This window comes from Heterodontus francisci, chromosome 9 (genome assembly GCF_036365525.1).
Source record: "Heterodontus francisci isolate sHetFra1 chromosome 9, sHetFra1.hap1, whole genome shotgun sequence".
Lineage (NCBI taxonomy): Eukaryota > Metazoa > Chordata > Chondrichthyes > Heterodontiformes > Heterodontidae > Heterodontus > Heterodontus francisci.
Window position 1 is genome coordinate 46241780 of NC_090379.1, and position 25251 is coordinate 46267030.

The 25251-nt window shown below is 43.0% G+C and overlaps 1 protein-coding gene and 1 long non-coding RNA gene across 8 annotated transcripts in view; one reads left to right on the forward strand and one right to left on the reverse strand.

Moving 5' to 3' along the window:
• The window catches only part of eml1 (EMAP like 1), a 243796-nt gene that overhangs the window by 41256 nt on the left and 177289 nt on the right, over nucleotides 1–25251 (reverse strand). For 2 of the 3 annotated variants that reach the window (XM_068038955.1, XM_068038953.1), the window contains exons 4-13: nucleotides 19600–19734; nucleotides 18779–18807; nucleotides 13541–13567; nucleotides 11177–11306; nucleotides 5487–5636; nucleotides 4951–5020; nucleotides 4532–4642; nucleotides 4338–4433; nucleotides 3112–3246; nucleotides 1850–1949 (exon numbers count right to left, since the gene is read on the reverse strand). In XM_068038955.1, coding sequence (XP_067895056.1) covers nucleotides 1850–1949; nucleotides 3112–3246; nucleotides 4338–4433; nucleotides 4532–4642; nucleotides 4951–5020; nucleotides 5487–5636; nucleotides 11177–11306; nucleotides 13541–13567; nucleotides 18779–18807; nucleotides 19600–19734 — 983 coding nt within the window. The remainder of the gene's footprint in view (nucleotides 1–1849; nucleotides 1950–3111; nucleotides 3247–4337; nucleotides 4434–4531; nucleotides 4643–4950; nucleotides 5021–5486; nucleotides 5637–11176; nucleotides 11307–13540; nucleotides 13568–18778; nucleotides 18808–19599; nucleotides 19735–25251) is intronic. The other variant, XM_068038954.1, reaches the window with a different exon arrangement.
• LOC137373720 (uncharacterized) overlaps nucleotides 1–25251 on the forward strand; it is an 87907-nt gene that overhangs the window by 35601 nt on the left and 27055 nt on the right. For 4 of the 5 annotated variants that reach the window (XR_010975678.1, XR_010975676.1, XR_010975675.1 and 1 more), the window contains exon 4: nucleotides 15735–15928. This is a non-coding gene — a long non-coding RNA (uncharacterized lncRNA). Of the gene's footprint in view, nucleotides 1–3184; nucleotides 5924–15734; nucleotides 15929–25251 lie in introns of those variants that run through there. The other variant, XR_010975679.1, reaches the window with a different exon arrangement.

The window sequence follows — 25251 nt, forward strand, 5'->3', positions numbered from 1 at the left end:
GCCTTATAATTGGAAGTTAGTGACCAAGGATTCACTAAGGAGGAGCTAAAAACAGTGTGTTTAAAATTAAACCCTGTTACTGTAAAACCAGGTGAAGGCTGAGAGGGAACCCTAGACCCCTCTCTCACTTGGTCGTAACAGCAACATTGCAAGATATATTGCTATAAATTATGAAGTACAATCACAAGGGCATTTGTTGAAGAAAGCCCTTCATCTAATGTCTGACTTCTAATATATTCAGTGCAGAGAGATCGACTATTGACATGCTGTTCTCCCTTCGTCAGATACAGGAGAAATGCCGTGAACAACAGATGCCCCTCTACATTGCTTTCATTGATCTCACCAAAGCCTTTGACCTCGTCAGCAGACGTGGTCTCTTCAGACTACTAGAAAAGATCGGATGTCCACCAAAGCTACTAAGTATCATCACCTCATTCCATGACAATATGAAAGGCACAATTCAACATGGTGGCTCCTCATCAGAGCCCTTTCCTATCCTGAGTGGTGTGAAACAGGGCTGTGTTCTCGCACCCACACTTTTTGGGATTTTCTTCTCCCTGCTGCTTTCACATGCGTTCAAATCCTCTGAAGAAGGAATTTTCCTCCACACAAGATCAGGGGGCAGGTTGTTCAACCTTGCCCGTCTAAGAGCGAAGTCCAAAGTACGGAAAGTCCTCATCAGAGAACTCCTCTTTGCTGACGATGCTGCTTTAACATCTCACACTGAAGAATGCCTGCAGAGTCTCATCGACAGGTTTGCGTCTGCCTGCAATGAATTTGGCCTAACCATCAGCCTCAAGAAAACGAACATCATGGGGCAGGATGTCAGAAATGCTCCATCCATCAATATTGGCGACCACGCTCTGGAAGTGGTTCAAGAGTTCACCTACCTAGGCTCAACTATCACCAGTAACCTGTCTCTAGATGCAGAAATCAACAAGCGCATGGGTAAGGCTTCCACTGCTATGTCCAGACTGGCCAAGAGAGTGTGGGAAAATGGCGCACTGACACGGAACACAAAAGTCCGAGTGTATCAGGCCTGTGTCCTCAGTACCTTGCTCTACGGCAGCGAGGCCTGGACAACGTATGCCAGCCAAGAGCGACGTCTCAATTCATTCCATCTTCGCTGCCTTCGGAGAATACTTGGCATCAGGTGGCAGGACTATATCTCCAACACAGAAGTCCTTGAAGCGGCCAACACCCCCAGCTTATACACACTACTGAGTCAGCGGCGCTTGAGATGGCTTGGCCATGTGAGCCGCATGGAAGATGGCAGGATCCCCAAAGACACATTGTACAGCGAGCTTGCCACTGGTATCAGACCCACCGGCCGTCCATGTCTCCGTTATAAAGACGTCTGCAAACGCGACATGAAATCGTGTGACATTGATCACAAGTCGTGGGAGCCAGTTGCCAGCATTCGCCAGAGCTGGCGGGCAGCCATAAAGACAGGGCTAAATTGTGGCGAGTCGAAGAGACTTAGTAGTTGGCAGGAAAAAAGACAGAGGCGCAAGGGGAGAGCCAACTGTGCAACAGCCCCAACAAACAAATTTCTCTGCAGCACCTGTGGAAGAGCCTGTCACTCCAGAATTGGCCTTTATAGCCACTCCAGGCGCTGCTTCACAAACCACTGACCACCTCCAGGCGCGTATCCATTGTCTCTCGAGATAAGGAGGCCCAAAAGAAAGAAAGAAATATATTCAGTGATAAAATTTTTATTCATGAATAGTGTCCTTTCATGGTACTTCACACATGATTTAATGGCTGAAATTAAAATTAGATATCACCAGTATTTAGGAGAAATAGAACTAAAATGTGACTTGAAAAGTAAAGTCCACCTTGATCTCACCTTTTCCCCAGACTAGAATATTTCCACTTGAATCCCCAGTTATTGTATCACCATTCTCAGCAAAGGTCACACACAGCACAAACTTTGGTTTCTCATGTTTCTATGAAGAAGCAGATAAATGAGATAGCATTTAAAATTAGATTTTTTTTTTAGAACAATATACAATAATTTTCAAGTCATTTGAAGAACCAAATATCTGTTGTGACATGACACTTTAAACTATCTGTAAGAACAAACAGTGTTTCATTTATGGTGTCTGTAAATTAAAGCATCAGCCTCCACTGAGGAACAAACTTGCAGCCTAAGAGTTAGAATTAAGTACTTTTGCTTTGTAGAAATAGAAAAAGAAAATCTGATGGTTGGAACTGTTTTGAAAACATCTGTGGGGAATGGATGACATCATTATTCTCACAGTCAATCAAATCATCTGAACTCCAAGTTCAGGTTACAACTTTGAATGTAATCAAAGCCAATTTACTTTTACAATGTAGTCTTCTGTTTGTGAACTTTCTGTTGGAACTTAATAGCATCTTTTTTAGCGTCCTAAGCATTACTGTTACCAGGTTTTACCAGGTATTCCTGTTGCATGTCAGGAATTGGGCGAGTGTGCACAATTATGATTACTGATCAGTGTCCAATTTTTTACAACCTGGAAAATAATGTGCTGCTGTTATGAGACATGAAGACAGAACATTTTAGTAAAAAAAAATACTGTATTCCTGGATTAGGACATAGCATTAAATGATTATGGGCAAACCTCCTAGAAACAGATGCATGGGAATCCCAGTTGTATACTAATTAATTGGAAAAAGTTGCACACAAGTATAGTTCTATTTTCATCCCTATCGAATTGTTTGAGTCAAAATGAAAACAATGCTTACTCATATTCCCTAGATAAATAAAATCACTCGTTAATCTTAAGAGTTTACACTCTTGCTAGAGATTACAGACAAACACAGATACCTGTTGACTATAGTACAGAAATCCTGTGTCAGTTGTCACTTTTAAATGATTTACCCTGGTTTCTAGAATATTCTCATTCCCTTTAGCTTTAATTCCGGTTGAATTATACCAGTTTAAATTCAAACTGTGCTTTACCATTCATCTTTGTGTAGCAAGTACAAGCCCATAGTAGGAATCATGTGACTGGTACAAGGTTATACTTTGGGAGCAATATGCTTGACTTCCATTGCCCATATTTAAAGAATTTATTTTACATGAAAAACATATGTCCTTCTGATTTTTATACAATGCAAACTTACCTCAAACAATCCTTGTTTCTTTGCAAAGGAGCCTCCTTCAAGTGTCCAAAAGTAAATGTGTGATTTCCCACAGGTAACAATGATGTTGGTCTCTGTTGGATGGAAATCTGCTGCAAATACTGGCTCATTTGAACACTGGCAAGGATACAAGTGAACATATATTCATATATAATGTTTCTAAATAGCCACCAATTGTACAAACACAGTTAACTTCAGAGGAACATTTCTGGGACCTACACATGCTTTGACTGAATTATTAAGTCTTTCCTCACTAATTGTTGGAATACCCCAGCCACTTCATTACTTTCCCCTCTCCTTTAGGAGAATGTGCAGATAAGCTGGTCTCCGGCAGTTGCCATTGCTACTCTTCAACCATCCAAAAGGAGACACACAAGAGTAGTATAGACCATTCTTCACATTCCTGCTCCCTAACTACTTATTACAGACTGCAAACTCAATTACAGGAATACACCCATATCTTACAATTACATTCTACCACTGGGAGCAATCTCTATATGCATTGTTAACTTCAATTAGTAGACGATAGCCTTAAAATTGTGCCATAAGGGAACTCCCCACTGTGGAGGTGGGGAATTAACAGCAGAACTTGTGCCTGAAAAGATTATTTTGTAGCTTCTGAATTAGGGAAGATAACTCTTACTTTCAATGTAAAATTATGAAACTATCAATATTCCACATCAAGCCTATTTCAAACATCCTTATAGAGTTTTCTGATCAAACACTATAATAAAGACAGGTGGCTGCAAATTGGTCTGTAAAAAACTAAGTAGGTGGAAATCAATACAAGTGAACAGGCATGTTCTGCAAGCGTTTGTCCACTTCACATCTCCTTTAATTAAACGCCTGAATTCTCGGATCTATGGGGGAGCCTGTCAACACAGCAAGCTGTTGAATGTTAGAGATGTGAAACACAAATTGATAAATATTTGAACTAAATGCAATTGCTGCAGTTACCTTTTCTTTTTATATGCAGTTTATAGCCATAGTTGCAGTTTACCTCATTTTTATAATGTGGCCTATAGATTCCCTTGTACACACTCTCCCCTACTTTCCCCCTTTTCAAGACAAAAATAATACCAGATCAGATAAAACAGATTACAATATAAATAATTTTGACTGTTATCGTGTTGCCTTAACAGCCATTTAAACATAATATCTGCAATAATCCAATAACATCAGCATAAAAATGTATAGAAAGGAAATACCTTAATATCACCTAATCTCTCTACTTTCTGCCAATCCCATACTGAAAGAACATGGTCATTAGAATCATCCACTGCACACAAGGTAGACCCTCCATTCTGAAAAAGAAATGTAATGGAAGCACACACACATAATAGATTTTCCTACAGTGTTTAACAGAAAGGGCTCTATTCTGTGAACACCTCCTTACACTTACCGATTTTGAGAAAGCAATACAGGTTACTGACCGATCAAAGAAACCTGTTCCAATTGTGTGCAGTGTATTCAAGCTAACAGAATCCCAGATTCGAATATGAGGGGCAGCTTGCTATACAGATAAAGCAGAGGCAGATTAATTTCACTTCAGTCCAGTCAACAATAAAGCCTTTCTAAAATGGCTCAGCAATCTTTACTGGAAATATGAATAGATTTTCCACATGATTTCTTCATTGTGTTGTTGCAGTTTAAATTGGTGACTTAAAACATCATTAAAACAAATAGAGATACTTTCAAATAGACTGTCGGAGAGTCCATTATTGAAACACCAATCAAAGTAAATGAGATGCATTATCTGCCTACATGTCCTATTTCACTTTACATTAACTATTACTGGGATGAATAAAAAGTACCACACACATTTCCATCCTTGGTTATCCCTGCTACCTGACCAGTTGCTACGGTGATCCTGTCAGGGTGGACTGCAAGGCTGTGAAAAGAAAAACATCTGTCAGCTGTTGCTTGAAGGCAAAGACATGACTCATATCATTCCTAACTAGATTTGCTAATACCCATTATTACATCAATCTCAGCTGACAGCCTGGTGATATTTCAATGTCATTAACACTTGCAATTTCATCCCAAGGAGAGCTAAAACAAACACACTGACAGTGTGAGAGATCAGCTAACAAATAAGTGCAAATAGTTGTTTAAAAATCAGGGACATGACATCATCAGAAACTTTCCAGCATATTTCCCATTAACATTAAAAACCTCCACTATCGCAAACAGATGTACATCAATTGCTCTCAGGTCAGAAAAGATTAATCAGACATGCTGTTTTGTAACAACCATGATTAGCGGACATGCTGACTGTAAAAAAAGGGTTAATGTTCACAGCAACAAGCAATGGGTGGAAAAATGGCACATTTGCCTGCATGTTTTCTAAAACTTACCACTTGACATCATCATTGTGGCCAGTGTAATGTCTCTGAAGTTGTTCCTCTACATTGTATAGTACGACCACAGATGCAATGAAATACACAATCTCACCAGTTGGCAGAAGATACAGGTTACAGCGGCAATCCCGGCCTCGATAGCCATAACTGATCTATTTGTCAAGGACATTAACCGGAGTAACAGGTGAAGCTTCACATAGGTCAAGAGTTGGTTTGTATTCTGAGACACTTTGACTACAAAGTTAAAAGACACAATGCTGGTACCAGTTGAATTGGTTGCAAAAACATTGAAAGCCAAGGCAGGACTATGTCATTTTTGCAGTAGAAAGCTAAAGGTTTGTGTCTTTTTTAAAACATTAATGGGAGGAAAATAAAGGCAAAGAAACACAAAAACAAATTCTGTTTTCTCTGTATCCCGTCTCTAAAAATGCAAGGATTGACCTCTATGTTTCTCTGTAGGATTCCAGCTGTTTTTCCTATATGACTCTAATTCAAGGAAACTAGAGATGGGCAATAATGCAGCCTTGCAAGCACTGCCCACATCCCAAGAACAAATTTGAAAAAAAAGGATTCTGTAAAAAGGTCCTGATGAAAGATCATCGACCTGAAGTGTTGACTCTGTTTCCCTCTCCACGGATGCTGCCTGACCTGCTGAGTATTTCCAGCACTTTCTGTTTTTATTTAAGACTTCTGAGGGACTTTTTTATACTATTTAAAAATTCTCACCCTTCGGTTTAATACACTTTAGCCTTAGGGAAAACAATTAGCTCTATCAGGCTGACACCAGTACATTTATTTAGCAGTGTGCATTGTAGCACAGTTCTGGTCACCACATTACAGGAAGGACATCATTGCTATGAAGACAGTACAGAGGAGATTTACACAAATATTGCCAGGGCTTGAAAGTTGCAGCTATGAGGAAAGATTGAATCGGCTATGGTCGTTTTCCTTAGAACAGAGAAGGCTGAGGGGTGAATTAATTGAGGTGTACAAAATTATGGGGGGGCCTAGATAGAGCAGAGAGGAAGGACCTGTTTCCCTAGCGGAGAGGTCAATTACCAGGGGGCACAGATTTAAGATGATTGGTTGAAGGATTAGAGGGGACATGAGGAAAACTTTTTTCACCCAGAGGGTGGTTGGTGTCTGGAATTCACTGCCCAGATCGGTGTTGGAGGCAGAAACCCTCAACTCATTTAAAAGGTACCTGGACCTGCATCTAAAGTGCTGTAACCTGCAGGGATACGGACCAGGTGCGGGAAGGTGGGATTAGATTGGGAGGATAGTTTTTCAGCTGGTGCAGACACGATGAGATGAATGGCCTCCTTCTGTGCCATAACTTTTCTATGGTTCTTCTATGGTCTAGTGCAACTTGATTTTCGTTGTCATACAAATAAATTCAAACTCTTTTTCTGATCCAAGGATTTTGTACTTAGTTTTAAAGTAACCGGGGTGAGTAAAATGTAGTAGTAGGAACATCTCAAAAATGTGGGTCATCTGTCATACTTACAACAGCACAGGAAAGGAGGAAAATATAACTAACTTAACCCTTCGTCCAAAGTAAATTATTTGTACAATAAATTCTAAATGAATAACAAAAAGGAGAGAAATTAAAAAAGAGAGGGACATGCTCTAACTGGATAAGTTGTATCCTTGGTATTCTAAATACTATGCTATATTGAACATACATTAAATACTTACATAGTCAAATATTGTTACATAGGAATATGGGCAAAAGACTAGAATCTTTGGGCTAGAATTTCCCTGGAGCTTCTCCTGACTGACCACCCTAACTCTGTGTTAAACAGATCCAAGTCAAATGATGAAGAATGAAGCTAGACACAGATCCTTTTCCTGAATGTGGTTTATTCAAAGAATGCGGAATTACATATCTCTGCCTCCTGCCTCCCCCCTTGTACCAGCAGGCTCTCTTTATATCTGCTCTAAGTCCCTATTTAAACAGTGCCCTTCACCTGTGTATCTTTAACATAATTAACCTACCATTAACACTCTGGTGGACGATCCACAGAAACATCGAGGAAACAATGTTCATGTGGTTTCTTCGAGATTTCTGCAGATCTTCCTCCAAAGTTACAACAGATGATCGAGATAATGCCTACAGGAATTAACACCATCTAGTTAGGACATTGAATTGGTGTGATGGAAAATGTCAAACTGAGCCCAGTGTTTAGCACTGCCATGAGTATTGCCATAAACGTTGCTCACAAATGAGGTTAAAGAGGCAAACTCTGAATTTCTATGCCTTTTTTGGCAGGTTTGCAGTATTAAATTGTGGTGGGTACATGGAGAATGGCGGTGTAGTGTCACTGGACTAGTAATCCAGAGGCCTAGGCTAATGCCTTGGGGACCTGGGTTCAAATACCACCAAGGTAGATGGTGAAATTTGAATTCAATTAATAAATCTGGAATTAAAAAGCTAGTCTAATGATGGCCATGAAACCATTGTCGATTGTTGTAAAAACCCATCTTGTTCACTATTGTCCTTTCGGGAAGAAAATCTGCCGTCCTTACCTGGTCTGGCCTACATGTGACCCACAGCAATGTGGTTGACTCTTAAATGTTCTCCGAAATGGCTAGCGAGCCACTCAGTTGTACAAGGGCAATTAGGGATGGGCAGTAAATGCTGGCCTAGCCAGCAACCACTACATCTCATGAACAAATTTAAAAAAAAAATCTGAACAGCAAAATGGGGTGGGAACCATTTATCGTTCCAAAATCCCATTCTGCCCCCAAATTTCATTGTGTAATTTGGCCCCACCCACAATCCTCGGCTTAGCCCTGTGCATCTATTAGCATATATTATCATTGCATTGCAGCCCCAAATTTCCTGGGTTTACTCTGACAATGCACATGGGGTAAATTAGGTTGAGATATATAAGCTGGAGCTGTTCCAGGATCAGCTGAGACGGACAGAAGTGAGAAATGTTTGAAACTAGCCACCCTTGGGTTTATTTCTGGTTGTGATTGCATCAGGAGATTTTGACCCCATCTACCCCACCCCCGGCACTCATAGTTAGGCTTCTCAGAGCAGATGTTACATTCCCTAAGGGCATATCATTGTGGAGCAGGAACAAAACCGGATGGAGGAAGCAGTATTGAGGTTGCATTTAAGAAGGATTCACTGCCTTTACAGGTGGGAGGGCTCTGCAGTATGCTCCAGCTTGCATGCCCCACATAGTTGTAGCCATCTATGTCCTTCACAACCTCATAATTTTCCAGATACTTTTTCCCTTATTGGTCTAAGCTTTTATGCTTTTGCACCTCTCCCAGGAGATTACACGACTACTGAATGAGGTGGGGAGATAATATATTTTGACGCACAAGATATTGCAATTATGTCAGACAGACTGGATAAAACTGTATGTGTTTTGCTATCCGGTACTTTTCACGTGTCTTATGTGTTTATAGCAGCTTGCTATGGCAGGGAGCCGCTGCTCTCTGTATCTCTGGAGCTTATAGCTGGGCAGCCTGGTGTTACCTCCTACGTGTCACCACCATGCTACTCCCAGAGGAATGGCTGGATGCTTGGCATGTGCTGTGGTTCTGAGAAATGGCAGCCTCATGTAGATCTATTCCAGCTGTCCTATCCCACTGGGACCTAGATCAATCTGTCCCCCAAACCTTCCTGCTCCCTTCCCCCACCCTCCGATCAGCAAATTGGCTAATCTAATAGCAGCCACTGTAGGTCCTCCAATGGATATGTGAATGACTTGATCCAAGGAATTCTGCCAGATTCAGCTCTGGACAGCGTCAGTCGGCATAGCTCCAACACATTGGTGCAAATCAAGTATAACTCTCAACATGGAATTTCAGGGCCATAATGGCTGCTGAAATGTGTGTGGCTGAACTTTTTCCAGAGTTTGCCAAGCAGGGTGGCATTCAAGCAAAGACTTTCAGGGAAACATCATTGTATTGCTTATGTGTGATATCAGAGTGAACATTATGCCTTGTTCCATTTTGCTCCTACTAATCAAACTATATCTCTACTGTTTTACTTAGCTTCAAGTGTAATCACTTGACGTCTTAATGTGGCCTCAGTGCTTGGCCTGTACCATCTCCACTCCATGAGCCATGAGAATGTCAAGTATCCCTGGTTTGCAATTGCTATTATGGAAAAGGTAATACTATAATGAGAGTAGGCAAAATGGATTGTAACATTAATGCAGGTCATTGAGTACAATGGATGCTGTGGTGCTGGAGCAGCCCCTTTTGTCAGCCTTGGCCTCACAAAGCACTGATTCACCACCAGACCACAACTTTGTGGAATTCAATAGGTCCTTCTGGTTCAGTAAGAGTAGGACCAGACTGGTAAAATTACATTCAACCAGACCTACAATATAACATCAGAAATTCTGGCCTGAATTTTACCAGCCGCTGCAGAGCCCCCGCGATATTAAGGGGACTCATTTAAATGGAGGGGGTGGAGCAGCCGTACTCGATGACGTAAAGGGGGCAGATGCCGCATCCCCGGCAACGGCCTCCGGCACCACCACGCAGGCACCGGCGCCATTTTTAGAGGGCTTGAAGCCCTTCAGGAGACATTTACATTTTTAAAGTGACACGGTTTCAAATCAACTAAAATAAAATTTTATTAAAACTTCAAATCCCCTCTCCCACCACCCCAATGCATAAATAATTAGTTTTATGCCCTATTCCACCCCCCCAAAAATGTGAGCTCTCACTCACAACCTTTCCCCCCCGAACTTTATTCCCTTTGATCCTAAACCCCTTCCCACCATCCCCACAGCCAATAAGGATTGTTTGTTCCACTCCCCACCCCCACCCAGATAATTTTATTCCTCCCCCCTCCCCACCAGAGTCTCGCCTCAGAACTCCGTATGGAGTTCCGAAGCAACGTGAGTTGTGGCCGGTGGCTGTAAAATCAGCGTTGAACGGCCGCCGGCTGCAGGTAAGTTCATTTGCATATGAAGTGAGCTCATTTCAATATTTTAATGAAGGCCCGGGGGCCACCGCTGCTAATATCCGGCAGGGCCTTCTCGGTGTGGTGGGTCGTGGCTGGTTGCTCCCGCAAGTACTTTGCAGGCCTCCCCGCCATGATCCACTACACCGAGGAGCTGGGAAAATCCAGCCCTCTGTGTAACAGGGCTATATTTGGCTATAAGGAGATTAGGCTGATGATCCTTTTGTGTTCTTAATTATTAGGAAACATGAAATCTAATAAGTAGCATTGCCTTATAGGTGAAATAAAAGTCACAAAACAGTAACAAATCTAAAAGTTTCATCAGTTGACATGAGGCGATACAGTACTGCAACTTTCCAAAAAGTGTTCTGAGTAAAACATTTCTAAAAGACTACAAGGATTTTACTGCATGGGGAATACATAATGGATATGAAAGAATCAACATGAAAACAGACAAATACTTTTCAAACTGGTTAATATATGTTTTGTGTCTGGGATGTGGAATTTAAAAGGCACAAATGTAGAATGATAGCCATCAAAAGTCATATGAAAATAGAATCAAGCCCTCAGGACATTTTCACGGGAGGAGAATCTAGTACAGCCTTCATTTTATTAAATGATTTTCATTACTAAATCTGCTCATTTTCACCACACATTGTATGGCTTATTGAAATAAAAACAATGTTTAGCAACTGTACATAGCTAAAGTTAAATAATTCAACATTGCAGTCTACAAATTGAAGGATACACCCAGTCTAGCTTCAGCTTTTTGGCTGGGAGTTCACCTTTATCTTCCAGACTGTAGGTTTCCTTAATAACCTGGGGCATATACATGGTGATTGGTCGCCCACGCAGGAACATTTTTACGTACCCTTCCTCTGTAAAAAGGACAGAAAATACAATGCTAATTTCTTGAATGCTTGTTTAATTACAATTACATAAGGTGCAATAAAATCAGATGAACTGACAGCGACATTGAGAGAGACAGAGAGAGAGAGACAGGGACAGAGAGACGGAGAAATTGAAGTACAGCCAACACCAGAATTTGATTTAAAATTGTAACTGTCTTTATTACATGAAAGGTTTCATACAGTTTCATTACATGCAGTGTGTTGCGAATGTCAAAACAATAAAGCAAAATGATCCAAATCGCAACAATTTGTGACAACATTCCATATGACCAAAATAGTATCAGTGGCACAACATGCTATTTAATCAATATAATACATCCAAGCAAAGAATTTAATGCAGGAAACATAAGGAGATTAGGCTGATGATGCTTTTGTGTTCTTAATTATTAGGAAACATGAAATCTAATAAGTAGCATTGTCTTGCAGGTGAAATAAAAGCCACAAAACAGTAATAAATCTAAAAGAATGAAAGCATGATAGAGAAAAAACATGACAGAAATATGTGTGGTAGACATGCAGAACAAAATAAAACAGACATATTCCTTACAGTAAAAGGTAAGGAGTTAAAAACAGATCTGGAAGTATTGACTAGGGGATTTAAGTGGGCTCATCAAACTTGGAGATCTCGACGTGGCAGTAGGGCTGATGAGAATCTGACTTGGGCTTTTAGGAAATGGTAGGGTCAGAGAGGGTGACTTGCGAGTTCCAAGCTTCCCAACAGTTTTAGCTGAGACGGTTCCAGATTCTTGAACAGTTGGTTCCTGGTTCAATAGCAGACCAAGGATTTCAGCACTGCTCTCAGGAGAACCAATCAGTTTTGGAGTCTGATTCAGCACTATCTGTACTGAAACTACATGGAATGGTCATGGATGCAGAGTGAATGGGAGGGCAGAAGTAATAAAATGATTACAGATGACTATAGATATGTTTTCAGTTAGATTTTAATGTCTAACAGTATTCATGAAAAATAACACTCTTAGTTCTCACTATTGTAACATATATTGTTTAACAATTTCTCAACTCTTAAAACATCGGCACCATTATTAAAATCTACTGGATAAAGATTTACAAGTGTGCACCTCAATTATCTGTCTCTTTTTAAACAGAGGATGTAAGCATTAGCAACTTACTCCAGGCAGTTTTCTTATCTAGGCTGTGTTTAACTTTAAATTGAAAGTGAAAGCTTATTGTCATAAATACTGCATGTTTTGGGGTTAAAATACAACTCTCAAAAAGAATTTCTGATGCTTTCACAATAGAGAAAATTGAAATGATACTTATATTGGTGCGATAAGAATACTGAATGGACAGCACAAGTGCTAAGACCATCGTTAAAGCATCTTGGGTCCATGGTTCTTGCGTCCACGAGGTAGATTTTGACTCTGCATGATCGTGTGAAACAGGTGATAGAGAGTTGGTAGTACGTTTTACATTCCTCCTGATTTTTATTTTTGTTGACCTCAATCACTATCACCTGTTTTACACTATCACCCAAACAAAGTATTACTCTCTATATCTACAGTTAACACAGGAAGCTTTAATTTACTAACAAAAATACCCATGGTCGCTCAAGCTAGGCTTGTCTATTGCTCATTAAATGGGATTTGCTGCTAACAAAAGACTATATTCAATTCTGTGTTTCGTCGACTATCATTCATGTGATTATTGGCAAGGTCACTCCTGACTGAGAGTTATGTCTCCATACTAAATTTAGGTCAGCTACAAGAATTTTGAGATTAGTACATTTTGACAAACTCTCATGCAGATGTTAAAAACTGACAGTACATCCTGAAAGATGCTTATTCTTCAAACACTGGTGAATTGATGCAGCACTTTTCAAAGGCAAGCAACATGACATGTGGCATAGCTCTCTGCACGTCAGTCACATGACTCAACAAGCCAAATTCAAAGACAACACAAGGATCTATGAGTCATTCAGGAGATCTCATTAATTCATTGTTTTTTTCCCCAGTTAACAAAATATTCAAAGTCCAGGGCTGTTGTGGCTCCAAGGAAAGTCTGATTAATGCACTTGGAAAGTTTGGTTGCATTGAAAAGTGATTCCCAGATAAGAAAGCTTTGCATTTCAAAGAAGATGTAAGCATGCTTGCAGAAAAGGCTGTGTGTACACGTGAATGAGACCTGACAGCTAGGAAACAGGAACGTTCAGAGAGCTAGAATATTGCACAAATCAGACCTACCTTTGCAATGCATCACACGGCGCTTCCCTTGTGATTACAGAGACAGAGACAGAAGTGCTAGATAAAGATGTGTATGAGGAAAGTCAGGTTCACCTAACACCTGTTCTAAGGACTGCACAGCCATATTCATTTACAGCTTCTAAATAAACTCCCATAGGACGTAGAAGCTTGAGTTCCCACTTGTCTTGGCACATTAGTTTTTTTTATAAATCCATTACATGCAAATTTCATTCATGATATATTGTGAAGTATTAGAGCATTGCAACAAGATTATCAAAACAATTCACAGGACATGACTTCTTTAAAAATTCTATATGAATAAACAGGCACTCTGATTGGGCCAGGTACCCATCAGCTGCATATTCGTATTAGGCATTTGAAATGACTCTCTCCTTTAGGGACATAGAACATATTAAAACATAAAAAATTACAGCAGTAACTGGGATTCATTAAAGCTTCAGACTCATTGACATTCATTCAAATACACCAAATTTAAAACCTACCCAGAGAAAGAAAGCCTCTGGACTGACATTGAAGTCAAATAGACATTTTTGTCAGACTACTATGGATTCCTAGTGATCATTGTGGGGAAAAATGGACCTCACCCCATGAGTCTCTCTCATTTTTTCTCTTGGCCCTTCTCTCGTTCTCTCCGTTTCCTATCAACTGGTCATGCCACCTTTCATTTCTCCCCTCTCAGGTATTTTTCTCTTCCAGTCCCTACCCCAACTGATCACAACACCTCTGCATTCCTACTCTCCTGCCAACATCCCAGGCTCGAATTCCTCTTGAATAAGCTCTCCTAATACCCCTTCCATTTGCTCTGTGAAGCATCTTGGGACATTTTTCTACATTAAAGGTGTTATGTAAGTTCAGTTTTTTATTTGTTTATGGGGATGTGGGCATCGCTGGCCCGGCCAGCATTTATTGCCCATTCCTAATTGCCCATGAGAAGGTGGTGGTGAGATGCCTTCTTGAACCACTGCAGTCCATGTGGGGTAGGTACACCAACAGTGCTGTTAGAGAGCAGCTTCCAGGATTTTGACCCAGCGACAATGAAGGAATGGCAATACAGTTCCAAGTCAGGATGGTGTGTTGCTTGGAGGGAAACTTGCAGGTTGTGGTGTTCCCATTCATCTGCTGCCCTTGTCCTTCTAGGTGGTAGAGGAGTCTTGGTGCATTGCTGCAGTGCATCTTGTAGATGGTACACACTGTTGCCACTCTGCGTCGGTGGTGGAGGGGGTGAATGTTTGTGGATGGGGTGCCAATCAAGTGGGCTGCTTTGTCCTAGATGGTGTTGAGCTTCTTGAGTGTTGTTGGAGCTGCACCCATCCAGGCAAGTGGAGAGTATTCCATCACACTCCTGACTTGTGCCTTGTAGATGTTGGACAGGCTTTGGGGAGACAGAAGCGAGTTACTCGCCGCAGGATTCCTAGCCTCTGACCTGTTCTTGTAGCCACGGTATTTATATGGCTACTCCGGTACAGTTTCTAGTCAATGGTAACCCCCAGGATGTTGATAGTGGGGGAATTCAGCAATCGTAATGCCATTGAATGTCAAGGGGAGATGGTTAGATTCTCTCTTGTTGGAGATGGTCATTGCCTGGCACTTGTGTGGCACGAATGTTACTTGCCACTTATCAGCCCAAGCCTGGATATTGTCCAGGTCTTGCTGCATTTCTACACGGGCTGCTTCAGTATCTGAGGAGTCGCGAATGGTGCTGAATATTGTGCAATCATCATGACCTTATGATAGAAGGAAGGTCATTGATGAAGCAGCTGAAGATGGTTGGACCTAGGACACTACCCTGAGGAACTCCTGCAGTGAAGTCCTGGAGCTCAGATGATTGACCTCCAACAACCACAACCATCTTCCTTTGTGCTAAGTATGACTCCAACCAGCGGAGAGTTTTCCCCCTGATTCCCATTGACTTCAGTTTTGCTGAGGCTCTTGTATGCCATACTCGGTCAAATGCTGCCTTGATGTCAAGGGCAGTCACTCTCACCTCACCTCTTGAGCTCAGCTCTTTTGTCCGTGTTGCTGTGTCTACCATGTGGGGAGCTGGTAAGAGGGCAGCGCAATAATGTCAAGCAGGAGGCCGAGGGGCTGGGGAAACAAGTGCAGGTATGAAGAATTATGGTGCTGGATTGGAAGGCTGTTGGCTTTAACTGTGTGGCTTCTCTTTTTATTTCAGGTTTATGTCCAAGAGGAAGGGTGTTTCCTACTCTGAAGGAGCAGAACTTGCTTTGGTATAATGTCTTTCACGACCTTGGGATGTCCTAAAGTGCCTTACAGCCAATGAAGAACTTTTGAAGTGTAGTCACTGTTGTAATGTAGAAAACGTGGCAACCAAGTTGCACACGACAAGATCCCACAAACAGTAACGAGGTATGTGACTAAATAATCTGTTTTAGTGATGTTATTTCATGGATAAATATTGGTCAGGACACAGGGGAGAACTCCCCTGCTCTTCTTTGAATAGTACCATGGTATTTTTACATCCATCTGAGTGGAGTGGGCAGATAGGGTATCAGTTTAACATCTCATCTGAAAGACAGCACCTCCAACAGTGCAGCACCCCATCACGACTGCACTAATGTGCTAGCCTGGATTATGTGCTCAAATCTCTGGAGTGGGGCTTGAACCCAGTACCTTGGTTCAGAGCCTCTGTGAGATGCTATGTGGAGAAACAATTGTAAGTGACTCAGGAGAGGGCTATACAAATTACTTCAGCAGCTGCCATGGGGTGCATATATTCATTTCCCCTCAACAACCAATAAATAAGCCATATTGCTAAAAAGGTGGAGGAGGGGGAGGGTGGTACATAACCGACCACAGCCTCTATCACTAAGTGTTGAATACTCTCAGCACTTTGAAGTAAATCTTGAAGCAAAACTATTTTATATTTATAAAGTTAAAATTAAAGATCTATCTTGACAATACCAATTGGGTCAAAATCCTGGAACTCCCTTCCTAACAGCACTGTGGGTATACCTACACCACATGGACTGCAGTGGTTCAAGAAGGCGGTTCACCACCACCTTCTCAAGGGCAATTATTAATGGGCAATAAATGCTGGTCTAGCCAGTGACGGCCACATTCCAGGAACGAATAAAACTAAAACTGTTCCTTAAAATTGGTAGCATTTAAACAGCAGTACAGAAATAAGTCATGCCAGGTTTTATGGGGGCTGTTTGTCCCTGATGTGCAATTGGCATTATTAAAGCAAATTTGGGGACAAAATCCTCTGACATTCATTTGCATGGAAGTTACATTGCTGCACCCTTTCCAAGTGCAGTGACGGGCAGGAACCAGAAAAGTTAGAGGAAGTTCAAGTGTAGCTCAGGAACAAAATGGGAACAATGTATTTGTGCCCATATTTCCATCTACATTGCACCTATTTTGTGTGCACTATTTGGGAGCAGGGCAAAAGAAAATTCGCCCTTAGTTTTGTAACTTACATAAGCATTTCATCATAAGGGAGTTTCTATATCCAGAGTGGTATCACTTACTTACATTTTTGTGCAGGAAAAAAATGACTATTATTGAAGATCTATGTCCTTTTAAAACAGAATGTGAAACCCATTTAAGCTGCCTAATGATCTGATTTTATAGATCAGAACAGTATCTCCAACAACAACCCGGTTAGGTGGCAGTCAAGGCAGTCATTTCATAGGAATACCAATCCAATTGACCCTATCCCTTACTATGAGAGGCACCATGAAGACCCAATGGGCTGCATTTTACAAGCTCGGTGGCGAGCTTCAAAGATGGCAGCCCGCACTCGCAGGCTTTACTCCATGGAGCAGCTGCGATAATAAACGCGGTGGCTCATTTACATGGCTGGGAAAGACTGCGCCCCCCGCCCCCACCCCCACCCCCGATGACATGGAGGGGGCGGGTGGTTTGTCTCTGGCAACAGCGTCAGGCACCATTGCGCAGGTGCCTGACGCTATTTCTAAAGGGCTTCAAGTCCTTCAATTTCATTTACAGTTTTAAAGTTATAGATCTTTTAAATTTTATTGAAAAAATTAACGTAATGTTTCTCGCCCTTCTCTCCCCCCCCCCTCCAATGACCATACAGTTCATTCCTTGCCCTCTACCCCCCCCCAAAAATACTTACCGTCCATACCTGACCTTTCCTCCCCAAAGTTTATGAACTTTTACCTTCAACCCCTTCCTACTATCCCCTAAACCAATCGGATTGCTTTGACTCCTCTTCCCCCCACCCCCCCACACACCTCACACTGAAATATTTACCTGATTCCCCCTCCCCACCAGTGTCCAGCATTGGATCTCCGGACAGAGATCCGAAGGCCTGAGAGTGTTGACCACCGGCACGTATATTGTACCGGGACTGATGGCGGGAGCAGGTAATTATTTATTTCAATACTTTAAATAAATTAACATATTTAAATTTTGAGCCCGCCACCAAGCGGCAGGGGGGCCGCCATGAGGCCTCACCGCCGTCAGCAATATGGGGCCGGGCCTTCCCGGTGTCAAGGCCCATGGTGGGCCTCTCCCGGAGGCATTTTCCGGGCCCACCCCCGCCACGACCCCTGGCGTTGCGTGGGGGGCGGTGGTCAGTAAAGTCCAGCCCATAGTTTATTCCATTTTTGGGGACAGGGAAGAGGAAAGAGGTAAGAAAACCAGGATGATCCTTATGCTTTAGAACTGGACCTCCTAATGACTATACATGACATAGTGTTGGCAACACTGGTCCAAAGGACATCCTAGTTGAAGAAGATAAATGAAGATACATGGCTCCTGAAAGGGTGGGTGGGTGAATGGGAAGGGGGAGACAGGAATACAGCAAATCTCAAAAACACATACTCCATTGCTTGATAGAAATCCTCTTTCAAAAATTTATTAAGTAAAGTAAATGGATATATTGTCTGAGAATCACATTATGACTCAATCGTTATTCAACACAAAACCTGTGTGTCATCTTCAGTCTGTAGGTCCCACATGGTTTCTATCTCAGCATTTTTATGAATGCCTGATGTGGATGACACACTACTGTGGTATTCTGATCGCATTCCTATCCCTTGCTTTCCAAAATTAGGCATTTGAGAATTTAGGAAAATGAAAGCCAGAAGTTTTCATTTTAAAAAGCAAGAAAATCAAATGAGGAAAGGATGTAAAGCACGAAAAGCAACAATGATACAATTTTTGAGAGTCTAAATGAATACTTCAGAAACCTAGTATTGAAAAGGAATATTTTTTATAGCTACTCACCTGCATTAAAGAGAGGATCCTTGGGTTTACTGTGAAAGAAATAATATTCGACTGAATCTCTACATCAGTGTCAGTACCTCTTACATAGATTGCTTGTATTAATAGAATACAGTTATTTTATAGTCTAAAAAAATACAGTAGTTCATTTTAAAATTGTTGAGCTGATTTGGAACCACCTACAACAGCCGTCACAACACCATCTGCAGGCCATCATCCAGAACACTGACACATGGAACACTCAGTCAATTCAGCTACTTAAGCCTCATCAGCCTCACAGGGGCAAAGGACACAAGTTGAGGTTGATGTTCAATACTGGCTTCATGTCAAATAGTTTCAACTTCAATCAGTGCAAGATTATCTCCTCAAGATGGTCTCACAGCAGAAATCGAAACCTAACCTGAACCAGTTTAACTTTATTTAGTGTCCCTACAAATTGAAATCACTTCATAACAATTCAAATTGTGCAGGGTAACGGCCCTGTTAGAGATCAAAATGTAACACTCATAACAGCTATTTTGATAAAACACATTTGAAGTTTTTAAAATTTGCCCCTGCTTCGTCGGGGTAACACCCTATGCTACTTTGTAGCTGCACACTGAAGAGATTAGTAAATCCTCATATGTCAACAGGTTTCGTTCTAGTGAAGCCGTTTGAAATCTAAAGGAAGGGGACATGAACAGTTGGCTTTTCCAGCTGTTCTACCTGCTAACTTGACAGGCATACATAACATGTTAATCCTTCATTCCCTGGCAAGATAACACCATTAAACATTACGGACAGTGTAGAAATCTTTAAAAATGTAAATAAGCACTTTAATTTACCTTTCGCTGGTCTTTTTCCCACTGGAACCACTGCTAGTTGACCCAGTGCGGGTCCTGCTGTTCTTTGACTCTCCAAAGCTCTCTCTTCGTGCAGCTGATGACACACGCTCAGAAGAGTTGCTTCTCTTCACAGCACTAGGTTAAAAAATGGTTCAATGGTTCAAAACGTTGCTGGCTTTGCTGCAGTTATATTTATATTGAGAACCATCTACTCATTTCAAATGCATTGTTTTTCAATCACATGGCTGCCTTTTTCAGATTTTTCTTCAAATCAAAATTAACATTCAGTATTTGCTACCATTAAAAAAAAAGCTGATTAATATTTTAAAAGAATATATCTTAAAAAGAACCATAAGAATTTCAAGGATATTCTGTGCGTTTCTACCATGTTTGTGGCTAATTTTTCAAATTTTTTCTACAATGTGTCAAGAGTATAGGTGAAGAGTCAAAAAACTCTGCTCTGATACAAAGATGAATTTGTTTTGAGTTCAAATTTTATCATCTGCTGTGGTGGGATTCAAACCCATGACCCCAGAGCATTAGACTGGGCTCTGGATTACTAGTCTAGTGACATTGACGCTACGCCACTGCCTCCCCAGCAGTGTTAGTGAAGACTGCAGCTCTCAAGGGAGGCCATCATTGACTTATGCATCATGCTGTAGGATGAGGTGCAAGCTATGGGATTCGGTGGTTACCCTACGCCGGCGGTCCTAAAGATCATCGTGGCACTTAACTTTTACACGTCTGGATCTTTCCAGGGATCCACTGGGACATATGCGGGGTCTCCCACGCAGAGGCCCACCGCTGCATCAAGGAGGTGACCAATGTCCTGTTCGAGAGGGCCGGCGACTATGTGTGCTAGCGGACCAACCCTGACAGTCGAGGGCCTTGTGGCCATCGCTGGACTCCCCCAGGTGTGATTGATTGCACACATGTGGCCATCAAGGCTGCAAAAGACCAGCCAGCTGCCTTCATCAACGGGAAGGGCTTTCATTCAATCAACATTCAACAGGTCTGCGACCACCGAAAGCATTTCCTGCAGGTGTGTGCCCGCTTTCCAAGAAGCAGCCACGATGCCTACATACTTTGACAGTCCCAGGTGCCAAAGCTTTTCAGGCTCCCTGCCCGCCTTCAGGGATGGACTCTAGGGGACAAGGGCTACCCATTGAAGACATGGCTACTGACACCTGTGAGGAACCCTTGACTGCAGCGGAGGAGAGGTACTATACTTGCCACAACTCCACCTGAGTGATCATCGAGCAGACCATTAGGCTATTGAAGATGAGATTCTGGTGCCTGGACTGATCTGGTAGAGCCCTGCAGTATGCTCCAGCGAGGGTCTCGCATGTCATGGTGGGGTCTGCTGTATTCTGCACAATCTAGCACTGCAGAAGGGGGAGGCCTTGCATAATGAGGACCTGATTGATCGCCACTTCTCAACCGAGGAGGAGTATGTGGAGGAGGCTAATGAGTAGGCAGCACTGGATGTTGAAGCCCTTGCAACAGAGGCCAGGCACATTGAGCGATGGGCCAGGGAGGCAAGAGACAGTCTCTTACTTACCCGCTCCCAGCCACCATGATGGCCTCTCAGAGTGAACTCAATAAAGACTCATCTCAAAGCATGCAGTCTTTCGCCTACTTTCTATTTGCGTTCCGTGCCTAACCCCAGCTTAACCACACTCTCTGGCCCACATGAGACTCTTACCAAAAGAGGGCTCAATATGGGAGAAGGATGAAGTCAGTATCTCACAATTAAGGCATGAAAGTATAAGTATTTTCCACAATGAATGTGCTCGTCAATAACAATAAAACTTTATAACACAGACAAATGGCATATATCAGATACCCATGGAACCCCAAGTGTATCTAGATGATTTTCTTTATATGTTTTCAAATGCTTCTCAAGGTGTGACCCCTACGCTAGTAACTGGGCTGGAGGCAGCCTGCTGATCATGTTGCTCCTTGATCTGGGATGACTTTGATGGCCGTCCTCTGGCTGCCTGAGGCCTGGCGGCCCCAGCTGCCTGAGGGTTTCCTGCACAGGTGCAGGACTCTCCTTAGGCGTTGCAGCTACTTGGGATGGGCTCACTGGCAGGGGGGCTGAGGAGCTGGTGTCCACACTCAGAGTTCCCTGAAGGGAGCACTCAACTGTGGAGGTCAGCCTCTCCTCCTCCCTTTCAAGACTCACTTGCACCTCCCTGCTGACCAGAGAAGGATGAGGACCTGGAGAAGACCCCAGGCACCTCGTCCTTCTCTCGACTTGCCATTGCTGCGTTGAGCTCATGGCCAAGGCGATGGTGTGCAGGTCTGCATGCATCTGTGGGATCTGGCTCTCCATGAGGATCACCAACCTCTCAATGGAGGAAGCCTGTGCTCACATACCTGAGACATGGCAGCACTCATGTCATGGATGGACTCCTCCATCGTCCACTCATGGCTGCACATGGCCTCTGGTAGCTCCGCCAAATGTTGCCTTACCTCTCTCTGCAACTCCAACATTCCCTGTGCTGTCAACACCAGAGGCTCATCATCAGCCTGGGGCTCAGCATGGGCCTGGACACCCACAGTCCTCTGACTGTCAGAGGTCTTGGCTGTCATAGGCTGAGCCAGCTGCTTGGGCACGTGTGCAGTGCTCTCACCAGCTTGTAAGCTTGATTCTAAGGCCAAATGCAAACCCACCAAGGTGAAAGTATCTGCGCTGGTGAAAGGTGCAGGAGAGATGGTGCCTCCTCCAATTGCTCCTCCTCAGAGGTGGACAGCTGTCCCCCTTCAGTTGGAGTCTCCTGCGGTTGCCAACCTACTTAAGAGAACACAAACATGTGTGTGTTTGGCATTGCAGATTTTGTCATGCCAGCCATATGAGGTGTGGATCTCCAGAAGTGTGTTGGATGTCGAATGAAGACAATCCTCACTTTTGCATGGAAACTCTATTCTCACCATCCACTCTTGAATGATTGCCCTGGATCCCCGTTAACTCCTCAGCCATCAAGGAGGCCAGATGTCTGGAATTGCTGTGCCAGCCCTTGAGGTCTCCCTGCTGTTATTGACCTGCTTTTCCTGCAAGTGGAAAGAGGGAGATAGTTATACTTCACAGAAAGAGCAAGAGAACAGTTCTGCTAGTGGCAGCTGCTCATCCCCTGCTGGGCTTTCCTATATGGCTCATCCCCATGTCCACTTTCAGGGGAGGTGATAGGGTTGAGCTGTGGAAGAAGGTGGCCTGTGGCTGAGATGCAGCCATGCATCTGGCAGGATGTGATGATGTCTAAACCCCTTTGCCAGTGCCTTTGTGGTGCCTCCCTCCCCATGTCGTGCTATATCCACATACAGGTCCCAAAGAGGAGAGAGGTGTGGAGCCCTCACCTTGGCAGGATAAAGGGAGCCATTGACTCTTCCTGCACTGCACCCATATTGGGGGGGTGGGCAGAGGTGACCCCACGGCCGCTGACCTCCTTTGTAATCTCCACCCAGGCTTGCTTGGTCAGGTGGGAGGACCTTCTCTTGCCATCCCTGGGGAAGAGGACCTCCCGCCTTTCCCTCGCAGCCTGGAGGAGAACTCCAGGGAGCTACCCAGTGTCTTGCCTCTGCCATCCTGAGGTGTCCTTCTCCGGGGATGTGGGGGGTGGGCATGGTCCAGGAATTACAACAACACCGGGTTCAACAGAAATCAGCAAAGAGTAAATCACTCAAAGGCATCAATGCAAGCAGGGATGGTAGGGCTTTAAATATGGTGCCAGCACCCGCTCTGGAGTCATCTAGCGCCATAATCAGCGCCTCGGACCTCGCCACTGTCACATTCTTCCATCATGATAATTGGCTTCCCGCCATATAATTGCAGTGGGCCGGCCATAGATGCGATGTGCGCCGATGGCACCCACTTCAGGGTCCACCGCTGGGATGGTTTAACTAACTTCAGCTCAATGTGTGCAGTTGACCAATTGGTCGAACCTGGGTATTCCTTTTCAGAACACATTCTCTGTAGGCATATGAATGTTTTGGAATTCTGGCCTTTTTAATGTGGCTTGGCTGGAATTATCTTGGTTGCTGAAGTGGGCTTTTTAGTTTTATCTGAACATTGATTCTAATCTTGCCTTCTTTACTGATTGTATTCACGTTGAGGAAGTAATTTGTTTCTATTAGATTTTCTATTCATAGCTTGTTATTAGCAAAAGACAATGACAAAGTACATGTCATTCTTCTTCACTTGCTGTCCAGGTGAGAAGCAGATGATCTGTGTACCTCCAGCACACCACAGAACTATCTGTGCACTGAGAGAGAAGCCTTTATTCTAGCTCTACCATATACAATTTAGCACATTGTGGTGACCTTTTTTTCCCATAGAAATTTCTACCACCCATAAATCATTCTTTGTTGAATGTTAAATAGTTGAGATAAAATAAAGCGAGTGAGGGAATATATGTGTCATGTCATGGGGTTTAGCATTGTCTTTTCATTTGTGGTTAGCCTGATTTAAATCCAGCCCAGACTGGCAGGATGAAAGCAATCTTTGTAAGGGTCCTCGACAACATCAACTTGCAATGCTTTAACACCGTAAAATTTCCCATGATGCTCGAGAGGGATGGCATTAGACAAAAAGTGACACCAAGGCAAGGAAAGGGGCATTAGGTCAGTGACCAAATGCTTGGTCAAAGAGGTAGGCTTTAAAGAGATTCTTAAAAGTGGAGAGGGAAAAAGGTTTGAGAAGGGAATTCCAGAGCTTAGGGTTTAGATGGCTGAAGGCACGACTATCAACGGTGGAGCCAAGGAAGTGGGGTATGCACAAGAGACCAGAGTTGGCAGAAAGCAGAGTTCTTGAAGGGTTGCAGGGCTGGAGGAGGTTACAGGGTTGGGAAGCTGTGAGGTATGGAGGAATTTGAATTTCAAGGTGTTGGTGGAATGAGTTTGGAAACTCTTGATCAAGGACCTATGTGGCACGAGTCTGAAGCACAGAACAGGTTCCTCTTCATTACTGAATCACATTAAACTGGCAGTCTCACTCAAAGAAGCCATAAGAGATTTAGAAATGGGAATGTAATAGTGGATGAGTAGGGCCAATCTTCTGGGTCTAGAGTTACAATGTAGTTTTGGGGCCGAAAGGAAAATGCTTAATTTGCATCTGAAATATGCAGCACCAGACTGGGAAGCATTTGATGCCCACACGAAAGAAAGACTTGCATTTATATCCTGGAGGTCTCAAAGTGCTTTACAGCCAATGAAGTACTTTTGAAGTGTAGTCACTGTTGTAAAGTAGGAAACACGGCAGCCAATATATGCACAGCAAACACCCACAAACAGCAATGTGATAATGACCAGATAATCTGTTTCTGTGATGTTGATTGAAGGATAAATATTGGCCAGGACACAGGGGCTAACTCCCCTGCTCTTCTTCAGAACAGTGCCATGGGATCTACCCAAGCAGGCAGACCAGGCCTTGGTTTAACATCTTATCTGAAAGGCACCACCCCCTCAGTACTGCACTGGAGTGTCAGCCTTGATTTTTGTACTCAGGTCCGGAGTGGGTTTTGATCCCTGGACCTCATAAGTCAGAGGTAAGAGTGCGACCAACTGAGCCACAGCTGACACTAAGAACAGAGATATGAAAAAGTAGCATTCCACAGGCTTAAACAACATTAAAATGGTGAAAAATAAAGAAAA